This window comes from Salmo trutta, chromosome 17 (assembly GCF_901001165.1).
Source record: "Salmo trutta chromosome 17, fSalTru1.1, whole genome shotgun sequence".
Taxonomy (NCBI): domain Eukaryota; kingdom Metazoa; phylum Chordata; class Actinopteri; order Salmoniformes; family Salmonidae; genus Salmo; species Salmo trutta.
The window spans coordinates 14,253,443-14,275,381 of NC_042973.1; the positions used below are offsets into that span (position 1 = coordinate 14,253,443).

At 42.5% G+C, this 21,939-nt stretch overlaps 1 protein-coding gene across 3 annotated transcripts in view; it reads right to left on the reverse strand.

Moving 5' to 3' along the window:
- Positions 1-21,939, reverse strand: part of LOC115151651 (paralemmin-1) — a 76,274-nt gene that overhangs the window by 22,892 nt on the left and 31,443 nt on the right. For all 3 annotated transcript variants that reach the window (XM_029695766.1, XM_029695767.1, XM_029695769.1), the window contains exons 2-3: positions 19,728-19,773; positions 14,377-14,457 (exon numbers count right to left, since the gene is read on the reverse strand). In XM_029695766.1, the coding sequence (XP_029551626.1) occupies positions 14,377-14,457; positions 19,728-19,773 (127 nt within the window). The remainder of the gene's footprint in view (positions 1-14,376; positions 14,458-19,727; positions 19,774-21,939) is intronic.

A 21,939-nucleotide genomic window follows, 5' to 3' on the forward strand; every position in this document is an offset into this window, starting at 1 on the left:
GGGGGCATGGCTTTCAGTTAGTTATTTTTGGCCAGCCGCGAGTGGAAGTGTTGTACGAGTTTAAATGGTCTATGGTTATGTAAATTACATTTTGAACATGTCCTCTGCCTGTTCTGAAGTCTTTATAAAGGATTACATAAGAGCATGTGACAATAATTAATAAGTCATTTGATTTGATTAGGATCTCTTTTAGTCCTCATTTGGACTATTCTTCCAAGAGTCCTTAAACATTCATATACATTTATAATATGATCACATTTTCACATATAACACACTGTTTCAAACATACATAATACACTAACATATTGACCAGATAAATAAATACTCTAACAGTCTAAAAAGATAGATTGATTCTTCATCTACCATAGTCCAGCACAACCTTCCTATGTATTATATTTAAATGGTTTTAAAGTATTGTTTAAATGTATATATTGAAAGGTTTCTGGTTTGCTCAGTTCAATTATTTCATTTCTTTATTGCTCTAAATCAAAATGTTATCTTGCCTATTTCTCTTTTCTATCTGGATAACACATAGATGGTGGAAATCTATTCCTAGTATTTACTGAATGTCTGTCTCTTACCAACTGAATACCGTTGTGAATAGAGTTCGGCTGTTTTAAATGGTGAATATTATGAAATAAAAGAAGCATGTTTTTTTCAATTATCTTGTTGATTGATGACCAACCAAGAGCATTGCGCATGACTGCCACAGAAGAACCATATCTCCATCTTAAAACAATCCTTGCTGCTTTGTTCTGTGCAATCTGCAGCCTCCTAACTTCACTTGCTGATGCATTTCCCCAGACCACAGAACAGTAGTTCACCCGACTCTCAATTAATACTTGTGTTATTTGCTTAAGAATCTTTCCTGGTAAATATTTTGCTATCCTTCTGATAATTTTAATATATATATTTTTTTTACATAGATGAGTTATTTGAGATAACTGTTAAGCAGTTGTCTAGCTGCACTCCCAGTAGTTTGATTTCTGCCACTTCCTCAATTTGTACTCCTCCCATACTTAATTGTATCCCATTATATTTTGGCCTTTTCCTAGTGGAACAGACCAACATAACGTTGGTTTTCTTGGTGTTTAAACAAGTTTGTTCCGGCAAACCCACTCCCTGATATTTTCCAAATCTACTTGTGGAGCTTGCTGTACCTGTTGAACCGATTGACTTGCTGTATAACTTGTAGTATTATCTGCAAACATAGTAGCTTGAGTTTCAGATAAGGATAAAGCATAAGGAAAGTCGTTGGTATATATTAAGGAAAGAAGTGGCCCAAGGCAGCTGCCCTGCGGTATTCCACAGTTTAAAGCATGAGGGGAAGAAAATGAACCATTGATATAGGTGGACTGTTTCCTGTCAGTTAGATATGACTGTACCCAATTCAATGCTACCCCCTTAAAACCATAATGCAATAATTTTGTCAAAATTATTTAATGATCCACTAAATCAAATTCTGCACTAAAATCTAAAAATAGTACACCCACAAACCTGCCATTATCCATAGCATTGAGCCACTGGTCAGTCATGTCAACCAATGCAGTGGTAGTGGAATGGTTTTTGTGATAAGCATGCTGATTGGCTGTAATCAGATCCTTCTTTTAAATGTACTCCCATATTTGTCTGCTCACAATACCCTCCGATATTTTACTGAGTGAAGGGAGTAGACTAATTGATCGACTATTGTCAGGAGTAATGGGTTCTTTGCTGTCTTTCGGAATAGGACACGGTTTAGCATGCTTACATACATTTACAAACATCCCCTTTTCCAGTGACCAATTAAATATGTATTTCAGTGGTGCTGCATTCTGCGAAGTAAAGAATTGTCCATAAGATCATAACCTGTAGATTTACCATCGGGTAATGACTTCAATAGGTTTAACACCTCCTCTACTGACACCATTTGTAGACTAAAAAAGCAGGTTTTGTTTCTCATAATATGATCGCCAATCCATTGGACAATAGCTTGTTTGGAAGAATGGGTGTTTACATTAGCGCTCAGTAAGTTAATTTTCTTTGTAAAAAAATCTGCAAAATGATTGGCAATATCAGCTGGTTTTGTTATTGTTCTCCCGTCAACCTCCACACTAGATGGGTATGATGAGATAAATGTACCAATTAAGCACTTAACTGTATTCCATAACGTTTTACAATCATTTTTACAATCAATAAAAGCATTTTTAACTGCATAATTGCGTAGTGTTCTATAATTCTGTTAATCAATTTCTAGTTTAGATTTGGCTGCTAAGACTTTTGCCATATTTCTTTGAGAAAAAGCCTCACCGAGTTCATCATCAATCCATGGAGATGGACGAGCCCCAACTGTACTCTTTCTTACTGGGGCATGATGGTCCATTACCTCAGTGAGCAAATAAATAAAACATTCTGTAGCGTGATTTAAATCATCCTCTAGATAAATCAGCTCCCAGGGTACAGCAGCCAAATCATTTAGAAATAGCTCATGATTAAATCTTTTAAAATGTCTCTTGACCACAATCCTTGGGGGTTTGTTTGAAACCTTGGTGTTCATGGTTATGGTCACAATATCATGGTCTGTCCAGCCCACTGGCATTGATTTGGCTTTTATTACAGAAGATCAGATCAATGCACATATCTGAATGGTGACCCAACTTAGTTGATGATCTAGTAGTGTCATTAACCATTTGTTTCAAACCACAGTTCTCAGCATATCTCATCAATTTAGTTATATTTGAATTATTATGATCCTTCCAATTTATATTAAAATCACCCAAGATAAATACATCTCTGTTACTATCTGTAGCCTGGTCAAACCCAGTACATAAGTCATCCAGATAGGACACCTTAGAGCTAGAAGGTCTATACACACATCCCACCAATATGGGTGCCTGTTGAGGCAGATGTACTTGAGCCCATAGTGCCTCTACTTGACTTACATTAAGGTCACCCCTCCTCTTAAAAGGTATATGATTCTGAATGTACAGTGCTACACCCCCACCATTCCTATTCCTGTCCCTTCTAAGTAGACTATATCCTTGAATGTTCATTTGCCCATCATGTACAGATGCATCTAAATGCGTTTCGGTCAAAGCCGAAATATGAATATTATTTATGTTGACCAAGTTAAAAACCTAATGTATTTTGTTAGGAAGGCTACATACATTAACCTGAGCTATATGCATCCCTTTCCTTATCAAGTGAAGATCAATAGAGCATGTATTCGTTATAGTTGAAGTTGTCATGATACACTACAACACACAAACTCAGATTTGAACATTGGATTAAAATAGCCAGGGAGTTACTCTAGAGTCTCGATACAGTTGCCCGTTGATGTAAAGTTTATCCATCACCATGGAGACTCGTTGATTCAGGCAATGCTTTTCCTTCATGATAGGATACCATTTTTTTCTCCTTTCATTGATCTCGGTGGGGAAGTGATCATTCATTCCAAAATCAGTGTTTCTGAGTTCTCTGCCCCTGCTCTTCGCCATTTCCTTTTGCTTAAAATTGTCAAAACAGTAATAGCCTGTGGCCTATTTCCAGAGGCCTTACCTATTCTATGGACTCTGGAGAAAGTGACATTACGCACAACATCAGTGGGCAGTTTTAGTTGAGTTGACATAAAGTCTCGGACTGTGTCCTCAGCCTCTGCTGTTGTCATTCTCCGGTATCCCTGAAAATATTAGATTGTCCCGCATTGATCGACACTGTACATCAAGCAAAGTTTCTTTAAGTTGTTTGTTCTCCCTTTGCACCACCTCCACCTTGCCATGAATAGAGTCTACAGTACCTTTCATCTCTGTGTTCTCTTTCCTTAGATCATCAATCTGACATAATTAATAAGAGCATGTGCTATAATTAATATTGTGGCAACCTTAACCTAACAGTGAGCGACCTTAAGTAACAGACTATGGTGAAATGGTTACGATGTTGGTTTGACAGCCGCTGGACCCAGGTTTGAGACCCGGTCAGGGGTCGGAAGTGGGATGGTGGAGAAGCGTGAGTGTCTTGATACAGAGAAAAGGTTCCTTTTTGCAACTTTAAAACAAACGGCTTAGTCACTGTGGTGGTAACCTAAAAAGGCAAATGTCTACTTGACATTTTCAAACTCTCCCTGTCTGAATCCGTAATACCAACATGTTTCAAGCAGACTACCATAGTCCCTGTGCCCAAGAACACTAAGGTAACCTGCCTAAATGACTATCGACCCGTAGCACTCACGTCTGTAGCTATGAAATTCTTTGAAAGGCTGGTCATAGCTCACATCAACACCATTATCCCAGAAACCCTAGACCCACTCCAATTTGCATACCACACCAACAGATCCACAGATGATGCAATTTCTATTGCACTCCACACTGCCCTTTCACACCTGGACAAAAGGAACACCTATGTGAGAATGCTATTCATTGACTACAGCTCAGCGTTCAACACCATAGTGCCCACGAAGCTCATCACTAAGCTAAGGACCCTGGGACTGAACACCTCCCTCTGCAACTGGATCCTGGGCTTCCTGATGGGCCAGGTGGTAAGGGTAGTTAACAACACATCCGCTACGCTGATCCTCAACACTGGGGCCCCTCACTCATGACCACACGGCCAGGTACAACTCCAACAGCATCATTAAGTTTGCTGATGACACAACAGTGGTAGGCCTGATCACCGACAACGATAAGACAGCCTATAGGGTGGAGGTCAGAGACCTGACCGTGTGGTGCCAGGACAACAACCTCTCCCTCAACATGATCAAGACAAAGGAGATGATTGTGGACTACAGAAAAAGGAGGACCGAGCATGCCCCCAATCTCATAGACGGGGCTGTAGTGGAGCAGGTTGAGCGCTTCAAGTTCCTTGGCGTCCACATCACCAACGAACTAACATGGTCCAAGCACACCAAGACAGTCGTGTTGAGGGCAGGACAAAACCTATTCCCCCTTAGGAAACTGATAAGATTTGGCAAGGGTCCTCAGATCCTCAAAAGGGTTTACAGCTGCACCATCGAGAGCATCCTGACGGGTTCCATCACTGCCTGGTATGGCAACTGCTCGGCCTCTGACCGCAAGGCACTACAGAGTGTAGCGCGTATGGCCCAGTACATAACCGGGACCAAGCTTCCTGCCATCCAGGACCTCTATACCAGGCGGTGTCAGAGGAAGGCCCAGAAATTGTTAAAGACTCCAGTCACCCTAGTCATAGACTGTTCTCTCTCCTACCACACAAGAAGCGGTACTGGAGCGCCAAGTCTAGGTCCAAGAGGCTTCTAAATAGCTTCTACCCCCAAGCCATAAGACTCCTGAACAGCTAATCAAATGGTTACCCAGACTATTTGCATTGCTGCCCCCCCCCCCCCCCCCCCGCCGTAATGCTGCTGCTACTCTCTGTTATTATCTATGCATAGTCACTTTAATAACTCTACCTACATGTACATATAACCTCAATTACCTCAACACCGGGGCCCCACACATTGACATTGACTCTGTACCGGTACCCCCTTTATATAGCCCCGCTATTGTTATTTACTGCTGCTCTTTAATCATTTGTTATTCTCATCTATTACTTTTTTAGGTATTTTTTAGGTATTTTCTTAAAACTGCATTGTTGGTTAAGGGCTTGTAAGTAAACATTTCACTGTAAGGTTTACACCTGTTGTATTTGGTGCATGTGACAAATACAATTTGATTTGATGCAAGGCACTAAACCCTAATTTGTACAAGGGGCACCGTAGTACTATGACTGACCCTATAAAACAGCGCATTTTACTGCACCTCTCCGGTGTATGTGACAATCATTTTGTATGGGGGACAGCTGAAGAACTCTTTTTGAACTATTTTTGATCCCTTTTTTCTAAGAGTGTACAGTAGCCTACTACATCCAAGGCTCACATGGAGGCATAGCCGCCCTCAAAATCATGTGGCATATCCCTGTTGGTGTGTGCATACTGGATACCAAGGCCTTTGAAACAATGCTAACGTGAATATAACAGACAGATAACATAACATAATATATTATATTTTCTATATTGCTTATTTAGCATATTCATATTAAAGGCCCAGTGCAGTAAAACATTTGATTGTCCTGTGTTTTATATATATTTCCACAATATGTGGTTGGACTAATACTGTAAAATTGTGAAAATGATGATAATGCCCTTTTAGTGTAAGAGCTGTTTGAAAAGACCGCCTGACATTTCTGCCTGTTTTGATGGGATGGAGTTTTGTCCTGCCTGGTGACATTACCAGGCCTGCCTAGTGACATAATTAGACCAATAAGAAAGAGAGTCCCAAACCTCTCAGTAAGATTTCTTAATTGTTACCCAGAAATGATTTGATATTGAGATAAAACCGGCTGCATTGGGCCTTTAACTAATATCATAATAGCTACCTCAACCAAAAGGCCTGAAGAGTGTAGGCCATTTGTCACTGGTAAACCCTAGAGCATGGCTCATCTGTAAAAGAGACCTTGGTCTGAGCATTACTCCCGGTCACAATAAAGGTTCAATATAAAAATAGGGCCATGCCATAGATTAGCTATAGACTAGACAACACAATAACAAAGATATATTTAATCCTGATGAAGACTGAGGGTTGTAGATCCCTTAATTGAATAATGAAGCTCACAATGTTACCGTATGGTTTTTAAAAAAGCCCCATCCACTCTACTGTCTGCATATGCTCTAATAATCCTTCATAAGAACATTTCAGATCAGTAACTAAGAAAAACAGAGCATTGTCTCAATTGGTAGTAGCCAGGTCATCCTCAAAGGCAGATCATGTGCTTCGGCTAATAAAATCAAAGTGTGTTGTTTAGCTGCCATCCAGTAAAGTGAAGGGTTTCCTGCATGCTACTCTAGTGACCTCACAGTGTTCAGCAGGCCACTGACAGATGGCACATATCACATCTTTGAAGATGCCACCTGGTGCATTTCACATATTCAGCTACAGCACATCTCTCTCTCTCTCTCTCTCTCTCTCTCTCTCTCTCTCTCTCTCTCTCTCTCTCTCTCTCTCTCTCTCTCTCTCTCTCTCTCTCTCTCTCTCTCTCTCTCTCTCTCTCTCTCTCTCTCTCTCTCTCTCTCTCTCTCTCTCTCTCTCTCTCTCTCTCTCTCTCTCTCTCTCTCTCTCTCTCTCTCTCTCTCTCTCTCTCTCTCTCTCTCTCTCTCTCTCTCTCTCTCTCTCTCTCTCTCTCTCTCTCTCTCTCTCTCTCTCTCTCTCTCTCTCTCTCTCTCTCTCTCTCTCTCTCTCTCAGATATTTCATTTTAATGGGATATACCTCTCTCCCTCGCTCAGGCTCTGTCTGTGTTAATACATTTCATTTTCTAGTCTTGGTGCGTACCAACCATTATGTATTTATGTGTAAAGAGAACTCCTGTCATGATCAGTTTCTATATCCCTGCCACCTCTCTTTGATGACACAAGGAGAGAAAATCTGCTGTCACAATCCTCTCTACTCCACCTCTCTAATGTCTATACACTCTCTTCTTGTCCTTTCTCCCCTTCTTTCTCCTCTCCCTTTCTCTCTCTCATCCCTCTCTCCCTGCCCCTCCCCTGGTGAGCTCTATGATTGGGTGACATCATCGCTTGTTCACACCCTTCCACGCACGCACGCACACACACACACACACACACACCATCTCCCCGGCGGATGCAAGAGGACAGCCCCAGCCGATCCCGCACGTGTGACCTGTGTTTGAGCCATTGTTCCAGCGGAGCAGGATGCCCCTTAAACAAGGAACACACATACAGTAGATGTGTGCATACTCATAGACACACACACACACACACACATGTGCATACTGCCACGCACAGATACGGTACACATACACTTACACTCCAACTGGGACGTTCAGTGAAAATATTGTTTCATTAATTTGTAAAAGATCATATCAGGGGCACAGTTAGCTTCACATTATACTTTTTTCTACAAATCAAACATGATCAGAAGAGCAAAGTTATGTGCAAGACACTGTAATAGCTTCTCAATATCCTTGTCATATTTCCAAATGGACTATTGGGAAATAAGCAGGAGTTGAACTGAACTGAAACTGACAGAAAACTATAACTATAAGGAACAAGCTGCATTTTGTGGTACTGTGAGTCCCAAAGGCACATCCTTTCCTGTTTTGCTACCATACTTCCTGTGTCCAACAGGGGCCATTTCTATTTGTATTACTCAACTGAGAAAACGGATTGAAATTCAATTAAGAAATCGAAAGTATCTTTATCGACAATAATGGGCCAATGCAAATTGAGTTGAATTTCAGTCCGTTTCATGGACTGATTGAGTTGGGAGAGCATTGACCTTTCGCAGCCCTGTTGTCCATCCTCACGACCAATAGTCTATACTGTACACATCCCAGGTCAGTACAGGTGCATCAAAGCTGGGACCGAGAGACTGAAAAACAGCTTCTATCTCAAGGCCATCAGACTGCTAAACAGCAATCACTAGGACATCAGAAGCGGCTGCCTATAGACACAGATTAGGAATCACTGGCCACTTTTAGAAATGGATCACGAGCCACTTTAATAATGTTTCCGTATCTAGCATTACTCATCTCATATGTATAAACTGCACTCCACACTATTCTACAGTATCTTAGTCACTTTAAATTGTGTTAAAATATTGCATCGCCCATTTCATAAGTATATACTGTATTGTATTCTATACTACACCACTGACTGTTAAACAGCCATCTCCAGCACATCAGAGGCTGCTGACTATAGACATAGATTAGGAATCACTGGCCACTTTAAGGAAATGAAACACGAGCCACTTTAATAATGTCTCTATCCTGCATTACTCATCTCATATGTATAAACTGTACTCTATACTATTCTACGGTATCTTAGTCCCTTTAATTGTGTGTAAATAGTGCATCACCCATCTCATATGTATATACTGTATTCTATACTAAGCCACTGTATCTTAGTCCAATGCTGCTCTGACATATATGTATATACAGTGGGGGGAAAAGTATTTGATCCCCTGCTGATTTTGTATGTTTGCCCACTGACAAAGAAATTATCAGTCTATAATTTTAATGTTAGGTTTATTTGAAGAGTGAGAGACAGAATAACAACAAAAATATCGAGAAAAACGAATGTCAAAAATGTTATAAATTGATTTGCATTTTAATGACGGAAATAAGTATTTGACCCCCTCTCAATCAGAAAGATTTCTGGCTCCTGTCCACAGAACCAATCAATCAATCAGATTCCAAACTCTCCACCGTGGCCAAGACCAAAGAGCTCTCCAAGGATGTCAGGGACAAGATTGTAGACCTACACAAGGCTGGAATGGGCTACAAGACCATCGCCAAGCAGCTTGGTGAGAAGGTGACAACATTTGGTGTGATTATTCGCAAATGGAAGAAACACAAAAGAACTGTCAATATCCCTCGGCATGCAAGATCTCACCTTGTGGAGTTGCAATGATCATGAGAACAGTGAGGAATCAGCCCAGAACTACATGGGAGGATCTTGTCAATGATCTCAAGGCAGCTGGGACCATAGTCACCAAGAAAACAATTGGTAACACACTACGCCGTGAAGGACTGAAATCCTGCAGCACCCGCAAGGTCCCCCTGCTGAGGAATACATATACATGCCCGTCTGAAGTTTGCCAATGAACATCTAAATGATTCAGAGGACAACTGGTGAAAGTGTTGTGGTCAGATGAGACCAAAATGGAGCTCTTTGGCATCAACTCAACTCGCCGTGTTTGGAGGAGGAGGAATGCTGCCTATGACCCCAAGAACACCATCCCCACGGTCAAACATGGAGGTGGAAACATTATGCTTTAGGGATGTTTTTCTGCTAAGGGGACAGGACAACTTCACCGCATCAAAGAGACGATGGACGGGGCCATGTACCGTCAAATCTTGGGTGAGAACCTCCTTCCCTCAGCCAGGGCATTGAAAATGGGTCATGGATGGGTATTCCAGCATGACAATGACCCAAAACACACGTCCAAGGCAACAAAGAAGTGGCTCAAGAAGAAGCACATTAAGGTCCTGGAGTGGCCTAGCCAGTCTCCAGACCTTAATCCCATAGAAAATCTGTGGAGGGAGCTGAAGGTTCGAGTTGCCAAACGTCAGCCTCGAAACCTTAATGACTTGGAGAAGATCTGCAAAGAGGAGTGGGACAAAATCCCTCCTGAGATGTGTGCAAACCTGGTGGCCAACTACAAAAAACGTCTGACCTCTGTGATTGCCAACAAGGGTTTTGCCACCAAGTACTAAGTCATGTTTTGCAGAGGGGTCAAATACTTATTTCCCTCATTAAAATGCAAATCAATTTATAACATTTTTGACATGTGTTTTTCTGGATTTTTTTGTTGTTATTCTGTCTTTCACTGTTCAAATAAACCTACTATTAAAATTATAGACTGATCATTTCTTTGTAAGTGGGCAAACGTACAAAATCAGCAGGGGATCAAATACTTTTTTCCCCCACTGTATTCTTAATCCATTCCTTACTTAGATATACGTGTATTTTGGGTATATGTTGTGAAACTGTTAGATATTACTTGTTAGATATTACTGCACTGTCAGAGCTAGAAGCACAAGCATTTTGCTACACCTGCAATAACATCTGCTAAACACGTGTATGTGACCAATAACATTTGATTTGGATTTGAACAATTGCTTCTTCATCCATTTCATTGACCACAGAATGACAAATCAATAATGTATTTTCAGAGTACAGATTGATAAAGAACGGAGTTCTTAGCCCTCTATTTGGACAGTGTGTGTGTGTGTGTGTGTGTGTGTGTGTGTGTGTGTGTGTGTGTGTGTGTGTTTATCCTGATGTGTCATTGCCGTTCGGTGGCCCACTCCCCTGACTATTAGTGTCCTTGAGTGGTTTCCGGGGACCAGTCCCTTCCTTTAATCAGCAGATTGACCTTTCTTAACAAGGGAACCAGCAGAGCCTGGCTACAACAACATTCTAATACACGGTCAGGAACATGCTCTCAAGAGAGGGGACCAAACATTACACCATACACACAAGTCATCACTATTTAGCAATTGTCTTTGGATGTGTCCGATTTGTATGTTTGTGTAGTTTTTATATTCCAATACTTGTATCAATGTAATCAGTGGTTCTATTTCTACACTGACTGTTAGGCATTGGGCCTCTGTAGCTCAGTTGGTAGAGCATGTAAAATGTGTGAAAGCATGATAAAAGCATCTGCTAAATGGCATATGTTATTATAATTATTATTTTATTTCACATTTATCGAGAGGACCAATGAGGATTCAAAGATATTATCATGGGCGGGGTTAGTGTGTGCTGTCAAATCATTTGACTGGGTTTGTCAAAGGTAGGGGTGTAGAATGATACAGGGCACCTAGCCAACTGCACAGGCAACACACTGCTATTGGTCAGCCATACTGGTCTGTATTCACTCAACATTCAGCTTCCTGCCTCTCTCTCTCTCTCTCTCTCTCTATTTATATCCCCTCTCTTTCTCTCAATTCAATTTCAATTTAAAGGGTTTATTAGCATGGGAAACATATATTTACATTGCCAACATTACACAGTAAACATTACACTTTTAACAAAATGTTAAAAGAATATAGACATTTAAAATGTTATATTATTGGCTATGTACAGTGTTGTAAGAATGTGCAAATAGTTGAAGTATGAAAGGTAAAATAAATAAACAGGTTGTATATTTATCTCTTTTTCTATCTATGTATATTCTCTCTCTCTCTCTCTCTCTGTGTTCAGTGTGCCTGCTGACTGGGCAGTTGATCTCCATGGAAACGGCTACTGAATCCAGTTTTTGGATCTTATCTCTCTCTGGCTGGCCGGCTGGCTCCTCTCTGCTTGCGTTGGGATAGCTGTATTAGCTGCCTCACTAATGGCTATGTATGCGGCCCAAATGACACGCTATTCCCAAAATGGGCCCTGGTTAAAAGTAGTGCACTATTTAGGGAATTGCTTGCCATTAGGGATGCATCATATGTGGAGTCCTGCTTTACTATCCATTCATGCTCAATCCATCCATTGGACAAACAAACAGAAGAAAATAGAACAGTAGTAGAATCCAATATGGAGATTGGTTCAAGTCAATCTACTAAAAGGGTTTACTCTTGTTGTTTCAAAAAGTGAATTATAACTGAAGTGAATGGTAATTGTAAAAAGATGAAAGTGTATGTTTAAATGTTTCAGAGGCCACAAACTTCAGTATAAGAAACTGAATAAAAGCAAAAAGCAATGCAAGCAAAAGCGACGACGCCAAACCAAATTTCCAAAATACAAGAATGCAGCTAAAGTAGCTGAAAGTAAAGCAGGACAAGACAATGCGCTGCATATTTAGCAGGGGAAGTGTGTCTTTTTCCTGCCCCAAAACAGGATGTCCTTTTAGCCAAACTTTTAGGTATTTTTATTCTTCTTCCGCTGTCTGAGCATAGAGCTTCCTCTGTCCAGCCATGTGCCTTCAGGACCCTTGAATAAACACATTCACACACAGACACACACAAACAAACAAACACACGCGCACATATGCATGCACACACGCACACACATGCACACACATGCACACGTACGCTTATGCAAACACACACACACGCGTGCACACACACATACACCCTTTACTGATGCCCAGCGCACGAGTTCAATTCCAGCAGCCCCAGCCAAGTCCTTCAAGATCTCAGAGTGCTCTCCTGCTATGGCTCTCCTGCTATGCCTCTCCTGCTATGGCTCTCCTGCTATGGCTCTCCTGCTATGGCTCTCCTGCTATGGCTCTCCTGCTATGGCTCTCCTGCTATGCCTCTCCTGCTATGGCTCTCCTGCTATGCCTCTCCTGCTATGGCTCTCCTGCTATGGCTCTCCTGCTATGCCTCTCCTGCTATGCCTCTCCTGCTATGCCTCTCCTGCTATGCCTCTCCTGCTATGCCTCTCCTGCTATGCCTCTCCTGCTATGCCTCTCCTGCTATGCCTAGTCTATAGGGACTCCCCTCTACCCCTCTAGACTTTTAGGACTTGATGCCCAGTTCCTGCCAGGCCCTACTGGCACGGTTAACGACCCCACTAAAATCTGATGCATCAACACAGCACTCATAAATAAACAACATATTAAAAAGAAAGGGTGTAGGAAACCATCACACTCAATGCAATTTCAGCTATTGGACCTCAAGTTCATTAAAAACCCAGACCTCATTAAAATGTCTGAATAGCCTTACCAGAGCGTACCAGAGCATGACGTACCAGAGCATGACGTACCAGAGCATGACGTACCAGAGCATGAAGTACCAGAGCATGACGTACCAGAGCGTGAGGAACCAGAGCATGACGTACCAGAGCATGACGTATCAGAGCATGACGTACCAGAGCATGACGTACCAGAGCGTAGCGTACCAGAGCGTGACGTACCAGAGCGTGACGTACCAGAGCATGACGTACCAGAGCATGACGTACCAGAGCGTAGCGTACCAGAGCATGACGTACCAGAGCATGAAGTACCAGAGCATGACGTACCAGAGCGTGAGGAACCAGAGCATGACGTACCAGAGCATGACGTACCAGAGCATGACGTACCAAAGCATGACGTACCAGAGCATGACGTACCAGAGCATGACGTACCAGAGCATGACGTACCAGAGCATGAAGTACCAGAGCATGACGTACCAGAGCATGACGTACCAGAGCATGACGTACCAGAGCATGACGTACCAGAGCATGACGTACCAGAGCATGACGTACCAGAGCATGACGTACCAGAGCATGACGTACCAGAGCGTGATGTACCAGAGCGTGACGTACCAGAGCGTGATGTACCAGAGCGTGACGTACCAGAGCGTAGCGTACCAGAGCATGAAGTACATGAGCATGACGTACCAGAGCATGACGTATCAGAGCATGAAGTACCAGAGCATGACGTATCAGAGCATGACGTACCAGAGCGTAGCGTACCAGAGCATGAAGTACCAGAGCATGACGTATCAGAGCATGACGTACCAGAGCGTAGCGTACCAGAGCATGACGTATCAGAGCATGACTCTCTGATATTTAAGTGATACAAGAGGTAGAGATAGACGACCAAGACATTTGTTTTCCAGAGTTAAAATAAAACTGAACTTTTCAATGCTCCTGCACTCAATTCCATTGTAATGTGATGCCCACATAACTGTCCCTCCCCCCAGTGTGCTTCCTCAGTGTCCCCTCAACCCCCAGTGTCTCCCCACCCCTCAGTGTCCCCCCCAGCTTCCCCCAACCCCCAGTTCCCCCTTGTCCCCCCACCACTCAGTGTCTCCCCAGTCCCCCTCAGTGTCCCCAGTCCCCCTCAGTGTCCCCACACCTCCCAGTGTCCCCCACCCCCCAGTGTCCCCCACCCCTCAGTGCCTCCCTTCCCCCAGTGTCCAATCATGTCCCCGGGCGCCCTTCTTACCTTGAGATGTGAAAGCTGTCTCCTGTCATCTTCCAGCTGCCTCTTCTTGTTCTCGATCTCTGTCTGCCTCTTCCTCTTCTCCTGTTGGTGCATAGGGAAAACACTGTCATTATCAGGGTAGAAGACGGTCAGTTTGAGGGAAGACAGTCAAGGTAAAGAGGAAGCATGGGCAGAGTAGAGATGATATGATCACCCTAAGAAACATTGGCAACCTGTTCTACCCCTGTAGGTTCCTGTTGCTCAGTGGATTGGGGCATAGTGCCAGCAACACTAGGATCGTCTCCGTTTTCTAGTAAACAGTGACATAACAGTGAGTAATCAGAGAATGGTCCATTACGGCACTAAATGCCCAGTGCAACTGATATTTGGCCTCATTTGTTTGTGTCTTGGACTCCTCAGCTGGAATAAAAACTTAAAAACTCAAACTTTCATCTACTAAACACCAGTACTAACCATATTCAAGTGTGTACAGAAATATACAAGAGTACTTTTTATTCTCGTGTGTATTTACAGAGAGGCTACTGTCCAGACTGTCCATTCAATCTCCTCAGTAAATACAATCTACCACAGGTCATAGTAATAGAGAAATGAAAGGTCCACACTGTTAGAAGAGCTACAGTCCTGACACAGACCCTGTGGCTGTAGTGGCCAACTACAGAGATGATTTACTAGGCCATTCCACTCTAGCAAGTACAGAGGAAACCATAGACACTCTCCTCCTAAAGAGCTGTCCTGTTCAACAATTACATACTTTGGCATGTGCTGTGTCACAGTGTCCCTCCTTCACGCTTGGTATTTTGACATGAAATAGTTGTTTGAAAGGGCATTCTAGGCTGAACTTCATACAGTGCTGGATAAGGTGACTAATCTAAATCAATATGTGCTCTATGTTGAGTATACAGGTTTACTGGATAGAAATGTTTTACTTGAGGCTATAGGAATACATGGCGTGACTCTCTTATGCCCCAAGATGACTTGGACTTATTCAAGTCCTTATATTCAACGTCCCAACACATTTTAAATACTTTATTTGAATCCACCAATCATATAACATCAAGACGGATTCAAACATTTAAAGGTTCTGCGATACAAGAGAAATTGCCAAGAAACTGAAGATCTCATACAACAGAACAGCGCAAACTGGCGCTAACCAGAATAGAAAGAGGAGTGGGAGGCCCCGGTGCACAACTGAGCAAGAGGACAAGTACATTAGAGTGTCTAGTTTGAGAAACAGATGCCTCACAAGTCTTCAACTTGCAGCTTCATTAAATAGTACCCGCAAAACACCAGTCTCAACGTCAACAGTGAAGAGGCGACTCCGGGATGCTGGCCTTCTAGGCAGAGTTGCAAAGAAAAAGCAATATGTCAGACTGGCCAATAAAAATAAAAGATTAAGATGGGCAAAATAACACAGACACTGGACAGAGGAACTTTAATTCATAGGCTTGGTTCTAACAACCTCATGATGGGTACAGGGAAAATGTGAGTATCATGTAGTAGCCTAAACCTATCGATGTTACATTGAACTGAGTGAATGGAATATGAATGACAGTCATCCAACATGCTGTAATAGAAATAAGGCTGTTTTCATAAAACAATGTATCTTCCTTAAATTTAAACAGCACCAATCGCAACTGGTGGCAGGGTATTATGTTTAAAAGATCTGGCCATACTCTCCATGACTTCCTCTCTGCTCTGTCTCCCGACAAGCCAGCTCCAAGCCAGCTCCAAGCCAGCTCCAAGCCAGCTCCAAGCCAGCTCCAAGGCAGCTCCAAGGCAGCTCCAAGGCAGCTCCAAGCCAGCTCCAAGCCAGCTCCAAGCCAGCTCCAAGCCAGCTCCAAGCCAGCTCCAAGCCAGCTCCAAGCCAGTGCCAAGCCAGTGCCAAGCCATAGAAATACAATTCACAAGCCTGCCAACTAAAACCCAATCAAAGACAATCCACTTGCCCCTTAACCCAGGCAATTGTTGATCAGAGAATAATTGGATAGGTGTGAGCAATATGGTTGAAACTATCAGCCTATTGGGGGTGGGGGGACACTGGGGGGTGGGGGACACTGGGAGGTGGGGGACACTGGGGGGTGGGGGAACCCTGGGGAGCAGGGTAACATTGGGGGTGGGGGGGCACTGGGGGGTGGGGGGGGGGGGTAAGGTAATAAGTTATTGGCTGAGCCTTTCACATGCCAATGTGATAGCCAACGCCTCGTTCTTTCCATCTTTGCTCTGTGTTGGATAAACTGGCCCTGTGTGTGATTGTTTTCTCCACATCTGTCTCTGTCTCTGTTCCCCTCAGTTTTTTTTAGCACAGTATGAAAATGCATGTATTTCCTCCCTCTCTTCATTCTGCATAGAGCTGCCACTGCATAGCTTTTGACAAGGTAAGCTAGGAATCCAACTGTAACTTTTCAGAAAGTGAGATATTTCTTATTCACGCTACAATCCGATCTCAGATCAGTTCTTCCCTGAGTGAGCCAAAATGATAATGTTCCGCAAGCTTGTGAAAAGCTGTGATAAAGCGGTTTCACTCTGCTCCTGTTTGCCCACATTAAACCTAGCTCTATAAACCTAGCCATAGGAAATGCATTTCAAAACAGTCTTAATGGCACTGTAGTTACGTTTCTCTTCCTCAGCCAAAGGTGAAGGATTTAATATATCCTCGGCTTCATCACCCATAGAGTAAATCAGTGTATTAACTTGAAATGCCACATTTTTCAAGTTTAAGCCTGAAGCTACTCTGTACCTTTCAAATCTATTTTGGCCCGTTTTGAAAGTCTCTGGGGGATTCGGCTACTTCAGCCACACTCGTTGCTAACAAGTGTATAAACTCGAGCACACAGCCATGCAATCTCCATAGTAAAACATTTGCAGTATAATGGCCTTACTAAAGAGCTTAGTGACTTTCAACGTTGCACCGTCATAGGAAGCCATCTTATGATGGATGCCATCTTTCCAACAAGTCAGTTGGTCAAATTTCTGCTGTTACTGTAAAGTGGAAATGTCTAGGAGCAACAACGGCTCAGCCACGAAGTGATAGGCCACACAAGCTCACAGAATGGGACCGCCGAGTGCTGAATCTTAACGCTACAACGTAGACGATTCTGTGCTTCCAACTTTGTGGCAACAGTTTGGGGAAGGCCCTTTCCTGTTTCAGCATGCCCCGTGCACAAAGCGAGGTCCATACAGAAAAACGGTTGGTTGATACCGGTGTAGAAGAACTTGACTGGCCTGCATAGAGCCCTGACCTCAACTCCATCGAACACCTTTGGGATGAATTGGAATGCCGACTGCGAGCCAGGCCTAATCGCCCAACATCAGTGCCCAACCTCACCGATGCTCTTGTGGCTGAATGGAAGCAAGTCCCTGTAGCAATGTTCCAACATCTAGTGGAAAGCCATCCCAGAATAGTGGAGGCTGTAATAGCAGTAAAGGGGGGACCAACTCCATATTAATGCCCATGATTTTTCAGCGGCAGGGACTGGGAGACTAGTCAGGATCGAGGGAAAGATGAACGACGCAAAGTACAGAGAGATCCTTGATGAAAACCTACTCCAAAGCACTCATCACTTCAGACTTGGGCAAAGATTCACCTTCCAACAGGACAACGGCCCTAAGCACAAAGCCAAGAACAACGCAGGAGTGGCTTGGGGACAAATCTCTGAATGTCCTTGAGTGGCCCAGCCAGAGCCCGGATTTGAACCCGATCAAAAATCTCTGGGGAGACCTGAAAATAACTGTGCAGCAACGCTCCCCATCCAACCTGACAGAGCTTGAAAGGATCTGCAGAGAAGAATGGGAGAAACTCCCCAAATACAGGTGTGCCAAGTTTGTAGTGTCATACCCAAGAAGACTCAAGGCTGTAATCACTGCCAAAGGTGCTTCAACAAAGTACTGAGTAAAGGGTCTGAATACTTATATCTGTTTTTTTTATTTTATACATTTGCATACATTTCTAAAAATCAGTTTTTGATTTGTCATTATGGGGTATTGTGTGTAGATTGATGAGGAAAAATAAACAATTTAATAAATTTTAGAGTAAGGCTGTAATGTAACAAAATGTAGAACAAGTCTAGAGGTCTGAATACTTTCCGAATGCACCGTATATGTTTTATTGTCACATACACTGGATAGGTGCAGTGAAATGTATGTGTTGTTTTACAGGGTCAGCCATAGTACTACAGTGAAGAGTGGCTCCCGAGTGGTGCAGCGGTCTAAGACACTACATCTCAGTGCTAGAGGCATTACTGCAGTCCCTGGTTCAAATCCAGGCTGCATCACATCCAACTGTGATTGGGAGTCCCATGGGGTGGTGCACAATTGGCCCAGGGTAGGCTGCCATTGTAAATAAGAATTTGATCTTCACTGACTTGCCTAGTTAAATAAAAGGTTAAAGATGGCTGGCTCAGTTGGTTAGAGTGCAGAGTTTATAACACTACGGTAGTGGGTTCAATTACCCTGTGGGCAGAATAAGCTAAATTATTTTACTATCGTTATGAAAGACATAGGGCTGATAGAAAGAGAGGGGAGGGGAGTTGAGAGTATTGGCACGAGGCTGTATTGGAAGTGAGTGTTTGTTAGCATTTTTGTTTACAGTGCCCATTTAAACTGTGCAGTCTGCAGCACTGGGTCTGTCTGTAGGTTTTGCTCATTATTAAAAAGGGTATGAATTAAATTGAAAGAATGAGAGAAGGAGACAGAAAGAGAGAGATGGAGGGAGAAAGAGAGGTAGGGAGAGGGGGAGAGGGGGAGGGAAAAGGGTGGGTAGAGGAAGGGGGAGCGAGAGATGGAGGTAGAGATGGAGGCAGAGATAGAGACAGGTGAGTACCTCTCTCCTCATCCAGGCAGAGATAGAATAAGGCAGAATCTTTAAAGATAATTGAGTGTGTGTGTGTGTGTGTGTGTGTGTGTGTGTGTGTGTGTGTGTGTGTGTGTGTGTGTGTGTGTGTGTGTGTGTGTGTGTGTAGGGCAGATAAAGACATAGCGAAAGATTGTTAGAAGGAGAGCAAGATGGAGGAGAGGAGAGAGTGAGTTTGGGGCTGAAAGACACGGGCTTAGGAATGAAAGGTTTTAATTCTCCTTCCCAGTTGGTAAGAATGAATGATTAAAGCCGCAAAAGATGAATGCGCTCATGGAACACCCTCGGAAATGAAACGTGGATGAGGAAATCTCCAATAAAATCCATCAAACCCAAACCATTCCATCTACTACTGTATACAAGCATATTAGGTGCTGCAATCGTTTCCCTGCTCAGTAATGTAGGAGTATGTCAATCTGTGTAGATTGTACTGTATAGAAAGTGTTTTGAGGGTGAGAGTGTAACAGTGTAACACATGTGGGATGATGATCTCATCACTTACCGCTATAGCCTGGATTCTCTCCTGCTGTGACAGCCCCTCAGACATCCTGCCAGAAAGAGAGAGACAATTGAGAGAGAGAGAGAGAGAAAGAGAGGGGAGAGGGAGAAGGGTAGGGAGAGAGAAAGACAGTTAGGGAGAGAGAGAAAGAGAGGGAGAAGGGGAGGGAGAAACAGAGGTAGGGAGAGGGGGAGAGAGGGGAGTGAAGGAAGGGTGGTAGAAAGAAGAAAAGGGTGGGTAGAGGAAGGGGGAAAGAGAGATAGAGAGAGAGAGAGATGATGTTTAACACGGTTAACGAGAAACCCACAAAACAATTGGCCGTGAAGACAACATTCTGAAGACACAACCAGTCTAAAAGGTTTGTGTTCTTAGATACTATGGGTCTCTTTGCATCTGAAACATGTTGATGTTGAGAAGTCTGGGTAAGGCCAAGTTAACTTTCTTCCACCCATGGTTACCTTAATTACAAACTATTACATTAATTACACAAACAGACATTAACAAGCATCTCACTCCCTCTCCTTCTCTCTCCTTTGATTACAAATGCACAGGAGTAGCCCCATGTTGCCAAAGCACTGAGTCAAATTAATGCCAGTCAGTAACACTTCATAAATCAAAAGAACAAGCAAATCATGATACACACACTACAGAAATGATAGGGCCTAGGTATTTAGGATTTTAGAAAAATCTCTCCTTCACACACAGAGACACATACACCAGAGAGAGAGAGAGAGTGAGAGAGAGAGAGATCTGGATTTCATCCTCCAGTCTCATTGATAGCTGTAAAATCCCATTCCCGCTGGTCAAGCATTTTACTAGAGAGCAAACACATGTATGCATCTATGCTTTCATACCTGAGGAATTCAGAACTTTCATACCTGAGGAATTCAGAACTTTCATACCTGAGGAATTCAGAACATTTATACCTGAGGAATTCATAACTTTCACAACTGAGGAATTCAGAACTTTCACACATGAGGAATTCAGAACATTCATACCTGAGGAATTCAGAACGTTCATACCTGAGGAATTCAGAACTTTCATACCTGAGGAATTAAGAACATTTATACCTGAGGAATTCATAACATTCATACCTGAGGAATTCATAACATTCATACCTGAGGAATTCAGAACTTTCATACTGGAGGAATTCAGAACTTTCACACCCGAGGAATTCAGAACATTTGCAGATCAGTCCCACGGCTGCTTAGCTTTCCTACACACATTTCATAGATACACTCATAGTCATATGTGTATGGTTTATAGTCATAAGTGTATGGTTAATAGTAATTTTTGTTTGTTTAATAGACATGTGTATGGTTAATATTCATATGTGAATGGTTAATAGTCATATGTGTATGGTTAATATTCATATGTGCATGGTTAATATTCATATGTGTATGGTTAATATTCATGTAGTCATATGTGTATGGTTAATATTCATATGTGTATGGTTAATATTCATGTAGTCATATGTGAATGGTTAATAGTCATATGTGTATGGTTAATATTCATATGTGTATGGTTAATATTCATGTAGTCATATGTGTATGGTTAATATTCATGTAGTCATATGTGTATGGTTAATAGTAATATGTGAATGGTTAATATTCATGTGTGTATGGTTAATATTCATGTGTGTATGGTTAATATTCATGTGTGTATGGTGTATGGACTAGAGCTACAGTAGGACCCTATAATTTGTTCACGTCACTGACTCCTGATTAAGAAATAAATACAATAGTAAAGAAAGTAACACCTTGTATATAGAACTCAATATGTGGAATGAAGCCAAAAAATGACAACCACACAAATCGCTGATTCTTTGGCAACAGCACAACTTATCACTACCCACACAAGTTATTTGATTTAAGAAAACCATCAAACTTACTACCACTCTCTCAGGACCTTCAAGGAAAAATTGATTCATCAAATAGATAGCATGGATAATTCTGACAGCCACGTCATTCTTTCTGATGTTGAGATCTTTGTAGGGAAATAAGGATGCCCTTGAACAGTCATCAGTCACCACACGAGGAAATTCCATTTATTTTACCAAACAGAAAGAATGATGTCAGGTAATAATATGCTGTATAATTGATAATAATATTAATAATATTCTCCATCGTATGTCAGGCTAATTCCAGAATTGGTCCCACAAGGCATCTGGCCATGTTGCGGTCTATCCACAAAAATGTTATGCCACATTTTCACA